General features: G+C 31.1%; 1 protein-coding gene across 1 annotated transcript; it reads right to left on the reverse strand.

Moving 5' to 3' along the window:
• Nucleotides 1-5,836: 5,836 nt before the first annotated feature.
• LOC142625709 (major allergen Pru ar 1-like) lies at nucleotides 5,837-6,826 on the reverse strand. The gene is made up of 2 exons (XM_075799403.1): nucleotides 6,559-6,826; nucleotides 5,837-6,376 (listed from the first exon to the last, which is right to left on the reverse strand). Exons 1-2 carry the CDS (start codon nucleotides 6,740-6,742, stop codon nucleotides 6,084-6,086), a joined length of 477 nt encoding a protein of 158 aa, XP_075655518.1. The 5' UTR covers nucleotides 6,743-6,826; the 3' UTR covers nucleotides 5,837-6,083.
• Nucleotides 6,827-7,146: the final 320 nt, after the last annotated feature.

The raw sequence follows: 7,146 nt of genomic DNA on the forward strand, positions 1-7,146 counted from the left end.
AAATGAATGTTTACAAGTACGTGCAAGTGTCCAGTTAAGAAACATAAATTATATAAAATTTTTATTAAAAAAAAAAATATATATATATATATAGAGAGAGAGAGAGAGAGAGAGAGAGAGAGAGAGAGAGGTGTATATACTATCAGTTCATTTAACATTTTTTTTCTAACACAATAATAGGCGAAAATGGGCAAATGTCAATTTCGCCAAATGCTTCCTTTTCCAAATTAATTAAGGAAATTTCTCTCTTTTTAAACTCGATTTTTTTTAAATTTAGTTTCAAAAAAAAAAATTCTAGAGCTCTATAGTAACTTTGTAAGGAGCCTATAGTGACGTTTTAAAGACCTATAACGGCGTTTTGTAACTCAACTTCCATAAAATCGAGTTACATGCAAGTTTTTTTTTTTTTTTTTTACCTATAACTCAACTGGAGCTCGAGTTACAAAACGATGTTATAGATACTTAAAAACATCACTATTGGCTCCTTAAAATATCACTTACAAAACGTTGTTATAGAATACTTTAATTTATTAGTTTATTTTTTTACTCTTTTACAAATTTTTTATTGAATTCACCAAACTTTTTTATAAATTCTTTTATATTTTCTTTCAACTCTTTAATTTAATTTGTTAGTTTCTATCCCAACAATTAAATGTTTACAATAATTGTTTATTAGTTTGCATTTCTTTAATCTATAAGTTTACAATTCATTAAATAAATGTTTCATATTTTTATTGTCTTTTATTTTTAAGGAACTAACCCACCCACGTTGCAACAACCACTCCCACTCACTTCAATCAAAGTCTCAAGAGTGCAAAAGACAAAACTCATAACTCAATGCTATATATCAAATACAACAAAAACTTAACAGTATAGACCCGTAGAAGGAAACGGTCAACTAGTCAAAGACTCAATACTTAAAAATAATATATTAAAATACTATAACCCCACACACACATACCGTGATTCAGTGAAAGAACTCAAGAAGTCTATCAAAATACTAAAAACACACAAAGAAGTCTATCAAAACACTTTAAACACACTCTCACAATGAAAGAAAGAGAGAACGAGAGATGAAAATACCAGATCAAGCGGTGGTGGCGGCAAATCAAGGATAGTTCAAGTGTCGACGATGCGGTGGCAGATCTAGGTTAGATGGTGGCAGATTGTTTGTGAGTGAAATGACTACCTTTTTCCTTTAGATTTGGAGAGTGAAGAGGGATAGAGGGAGAGGACTAAATTTCTCTCTTAAAGTTTGGTTTGGCCCTTTTTTTTATTTATGATTTTTTAAATTTGATTTATGGGCTTTTTTTCTAAGATTAAAGACCAAAAATTTTTTGTTGGACTTTTTTTTTCTTTTTTGGAGTTTTTACATGACATCACTAAGATACAAGAGAATGCATGAATAGTTGAATCTAGACTCTACACGTGGAGCAACTGTGATGTAAGGGAGAGTATGTGATGGCCAAGAGATTTTGTCTTGGTCAGTGTTAAAGGCGTGACTGTCTTGGAAAAAAAGTGAGATTTACACCTGACACAGTACTTAAGCAATCACCCAAAAGGGACATAGTGACTTTTCAGAGTTGAAGGCTATGACGACATCCTTTATTGGTTGAATGCATAATGAGTCACCTTAGAGACACCTGTACCAATCACAGTATTCTTGATTTCCCTCTTGATGACCAAAACTTGTCTCCCAAACCTTATCTGTGATTTTCGATCGGTCGGGTCTATTTCTCAATCAGTCGAGAATGGCAAAACTTGAATTCTCTTTTCTGCAATCAGTTGGACTTTGCAATCTTGAAACATGCTTATCTAAGCACAATCTAAACACTTAGACTAGACTAGTTTTGCTCTCGGTTTGCCAACACATTACAACCATGATTCTAAACATTTAATCTAAATCTTTAGAACCTAACAGAGTTGAACTTCCAGGGCAAGAACTCAAATAGATATTTTGAGATGAAAGTGGAGAGTTGGTAGGAAGGAAAAGCAACTTCATTGTAAATTAATCTATTTCTAATACATAATATAAGCTGAACTAAGCAAGAATGTTATGTTCTTGCTCAAATCGTGGTTTTTTATCCCTTTCTTAGGGTTTTTCACGTATATTTGGTGTTGTTTTAATAATCAGCTTCTTCTTTTTGTCTACACGTCTTTTTCATGTCCTACCATCAGTTTCTTTATTTCTTGTTTGAGTGTCATGTCAAAGCTTGCATCTTTTCGAGCTTTCTCATATAAATGTGTTAGATAACTTATTTCTCTCTTATAAATAAGCTCAAATCTAACTTGCATGTACAGAGTTTAAAGTTGAATTCAACTGGGCTTTCAGGGAGTACAAATTTTTATTTTAGGGGGCTCAAAACAATTTTATTTTTACAAAAATATTATATATGTATTTCTTTTTTCGGGTCAGGGGGTTCATTTGAACCCCCTGACTTCAATGTAGCACCGCCCCTGCAAGTGTCCCTTCAAGATAAAAAATTCTCTTAATTTCTTTTTTTTCTTTTTTGGATATCCTCATTGTGACAAGGATGATAATTTTCTAAGAAAAGCATTAGTAATTTACTCAAAGAAAGCACATTTGCAAATTGGTCTAAAAAAAAAAGAAAGGTGAAGGAACCTAAGTAGTATTTAGATTTTTAGAACTTCATCAGTTCTTTCTGCCTTCTGGCATATAATTTGCAGATTAATGATCAAATTACAAATCATTCATTTAGTGTTACTTTAGATAGAGAGATGGCACAAGCCACGAGGTAAGATCATTGAAATACATTTGGCCAGATACATAAATTGACATATCAGTAATCACCGCAAAAAAACTTGCAAGATTTGTTATAATACTTGGAAGAAAATCCATATTTGAGGAGTACATGAATGTTGAATAGTAGCATAAGAGGGACTTACGTCATGGAGGAAAAGTGACTGTATCTTTAGTATATAGGTGTAGACGTGTAGTACAAAACTACAAATACTGAATTATGATGAACCTAACACGAGGTTAAACCCTTAACTAACCTACACTGACGGTAGTTAATAGGCTTGTAGTTTAAGTTTGAGTCTTTGAGTAGAATGCACAGCATTGAGGTTTTTCAAAGTGGGGCACTGCCACGATCGACTTGAAGCTTTGACTTTCTTTCAACAATGGCTGGCGTATGTAGCATTAGCTATCCTTATCAAAACTTGGGCCATTTAATATGTGTATTTAAATAATAATTTTTAAAAATTTTAAAATATATATAAATAAAAAAATAAAAAATATATATATAATATTTTTTAAAAATTAAAAATTATTATTTAAAATCATATACCAAACCCTCCTAAAATTTTAGCCGTTATGTTAGGTGTTGGTTGACAATATAATAATGAAACCAATTGCATTAAATGCCTTAAAATATCCAAGTATAAAGAAATCTTTTATTTATCTATAAAATAAAACCTTCTATTTTCTCTTCATAGGCATATTTTAATTGTGAGTAGGAAAACTATGCTTTCACGTTAAACTATATCAATTTGTCATTTTCAGAGAGAAGTAAAATTCAATTGTGGATTACTTTTTTCTTTCGGAATATTTGCAGGATACTTATTTTAAATTAATAAAACATGTAACCTTTTTTTTAGATTAAAAAAGTATACTCTTTTCATAGATTTTATATGACGACAAAAAAGCTTACCAATTGAGTTAATTTAAACCCACAATAAACATATAACATATTTAATTATATTTGTCTAGAAAATTTTTACCATATATCTAGTGACACAAAATATTTCATAATTTTTGGCATGACTCATTATTATTGATGTCATTACAAAAGTGTTTTCATGATTTAGGGACCTATGTAAAAATATTGTTGCTTCAATCACAAAGCATTGTTATTTGTCATTTGATTTTAAAAAATATATATAAATAAAACAAAAGCCAAAAAAAAAAAACTTTTCACCTTAACAAGTTGTGAAACATGTTCCATGTATATTTGGATATAGTTTTTTTTTTTTTTTTGTTAAAGCTAATTAAAGTATAATATATTACTCCTATATGTTAAAAAAACGAGGTTTGAAAAAGTTATACATTAATAATATATATATATATATATATATTTTTTTTTTTTTTAAAGTTATTGCTAGTTTAAAATAAAAGATACTGTCACCCTTTAGAATGACAGTGTTAATAAGAAAGGAATTAAGGAAAGCATCATTAAACTATAAGACTATCCTAAAGGAGATAGAAAGATTATACCTTATGCAATCTACCAACTCCACTTCTTTCTTTTTCCTTTCTTTTTGAGAAACAATCTACTAACTCCACTTGGTCACAAAGAAAAATAATCATCTATTCTCTCCACTTGTTCACAAAGATAAATAGTCAATTCAAGACTCACCATTTCACAGTCCTCTTAAATCATTTTATAGGAAAAAAACTGAATAAATTGACTACTGGAAGTTCGAGTTTACCCTTTCATTTGGGAAAACCGGATAATTTCCAACTCAGGACACATTACATATAATCATAATTGCAGTTTGCAAAGAGGTTGGTGAGAGGTGAGAGTTCCATCAATCTATCAATTTGTAATTAATTAATTCATCATCATCATCATTATACAAATTCAATATAATTCAAGGAAATTAAATATAGTAATTACGTATATAATTAGAAATACTTTGAAATGAACCTTAAAGGGATTGGAACATAGTCACAATGAACCTTATAAGCTATAGACCTGTTGGACCTATAGTCAAGATACATAGGCTACATTTGAAAACGCGGCTATAGACCAAATGAACCTACAGCTGCGTTTTTTGTTGTTAATAAAATTGAATTGGCATTCATCATTTTTCTTTCCCACTAGACTTCCAAAACAGGGAAATAGATAGTATATTATCCTTTAAAAATTCATTTCATTCCACTCTCTTTCCCATAAGCTGCTAATATATGCATTCAAGTGTTTCTGATATTGCTGGTAAAGAATATAGGCTAAGGCTATTGGTTTTCAAATTAAAAGTTAAAATTATTTTTAAAGAAAATAAAGGTAACGAAATATAGCTCCTTTGCACTTTTAGGACATGTTTTTCAGACTTGTTTGTAGAAAGGAGTGATCAAGACATTGGGAATTTGGGACCCTTGCTTCTCATTGAAATGTATTCAAGTCATTCCAGAAGCTAATCTTACTTTAAGATTGGGAAGTAGAACTGTAAAACTCTCTCTCTCTCTCTCTTTCTTGTGCGGAATTTGCATAACTAATTTTTCTTGTCGTTTTTCTATGATTGATTGACTTGAATTGTTGGCAAAAATATTGATTGGACTCTAAAATTTGGGTCAAGTTCTAAATTTGAAAATTTTCTTTTTAATGGTTAAGAAACTATAAGCATATGAAATTAATCCTTTCATAATTTTGCCATTGTAATTCTTGCTTGTGTGACAAAATTTCACAAAACTATGTGACGCTCTATCATAAGGATAGAGTCATGCAAGTATTAAATCGGTACCTTTACACAAAAAATTAGGATAAAAAATTTTAATTTGAAGGATCAAAATTGAACCTAACCCAAATTTTGGGATCACTTGTATATTTAGGAAATTGAATTACTTAATTGCTTAGCTCCTTTGATGTATGCTATTTATATTTTAGGCCACCAAATTGAGGATTTCTCTCACAGACATAAACAGCTCAAGGGTTGCCCTTTCTCCCCAAAAAGAGGCTCAATGGATCCCCCTACCCAAAGGCAATTAATTGGCAACCCCTGAATTGTCACTTTGATTCCACTATTTATATTTGGATAACAAATTTAGCTCAATTAACAAAATGTGCCCATCTTTTTGTGAATGATGTTAAAGATGTTACAAATTTTGTAACATAATCCTTACAAAATGATTTATTAAGTTTTAAACAATATACAAAATATTTACTAAAAACATTTCAACATTGACTCATGCAATCCGATGAACATTGCCCTCAAAACTCTTATTACCAGGCATTGGCTAGACGCAAGAAACATCAAAGGCACACCAATTTGACCAATGATTGAAAGGTAGACACAAAAGACTCCTATCTCAAATACATATACAAAGACATAACAGCCGCGACTTAATAGTCAGGGTTAGCCAAGAGGTAGCTTTCGACAGCCTTGAACATTCCCATTCCCTTTTCTTTTCCAGCCTTAATTTGCTCTTCCTTGATCTCTATGTCTCCAATGGTGTAGTATTTGCTTGTGCTCTTGCAAATGCATCCTCCATCTGGGGACAACTCGAACTTAATCTCGTTAGCAATTTTTTCAAGTGTGCTCATCAAAGCATCACCTTCAATCACACTGTAGCCAAATGTGAAATTCTCTTTGTCTAATGAATCAATCCGGTGCTTCATGAATTTGAACTGGCTAGCTGCAACCCAAAATTAACAAAACATGTTAGTTTTTGCTTAATACATGACACCATGCTAGGAATAAAAAAAAGTTGTTGCTAGTTGAGCTAATTGAAACCAACGTTAAATTTGTTTTTTAATAACTTTTTAAAATGTTCATGAACAAAGTCTTAGTTATGATAATTTAATAGTGTAAACTAACCTTCACCAAAGTTAATTTGCTTGATTGTTCCAGGCCCTCCATTTCCTTCGAGTGTCTCAATACTTTTAATAGCTTGTGGGAGGATTTTGGGGATTAGGTTGTCGGAATCAAGAACAAAGGCCTTGAACATTTTGGCTGGGGGGATTGCAGCAGTGATCTCCAAGTCATAAGTGACAACACCCATAATTTCTTTATAAGTTTGAAAATGATCCGAGTGAGAAGTGAGAACAATGAGATGGAGAATAGGTTGCTATGTAAGAAGTTCTTGGGTTGGATAAGTCTAAGAACTAGAGGTGCTATTTATAGATAAGTCAAAAGCTAATGCTATTCCATATGTGAAAGGGTTGAATTGTACTGCTACACTTTTTTGTGTTTTTCTCCCAAAATGGCGGGGAAATGATGGTTATCTATTAGGGAAAAAAAAAAATCCTTGCATTTCAAAGAATTTTTGAAATTACATATAAGGCCGATATTAAAGTTCCAAATGTATCAATTTGAAGCCTCTATCCATCTACTTTATTTTCATTTTCATTATTCTGGGCAGTAACGGAGTAGAAAAAGAAGAGAAAATTGTTAATAAAATTTTAT

This window comes from Castanea sativa, chromosome 2, assembly GCF_040712315.1.
Source record: "Castanea sativa cultivar Marrone di Chiusa Pesio chromosome 2, ASM4071231v1".
Lineage (NCBI taxonomy): Eukaryota > Viridiplantae > Streptophyta > Magnoliopsida > Fagales > Fagaceae > Castanea > Castanea sativa.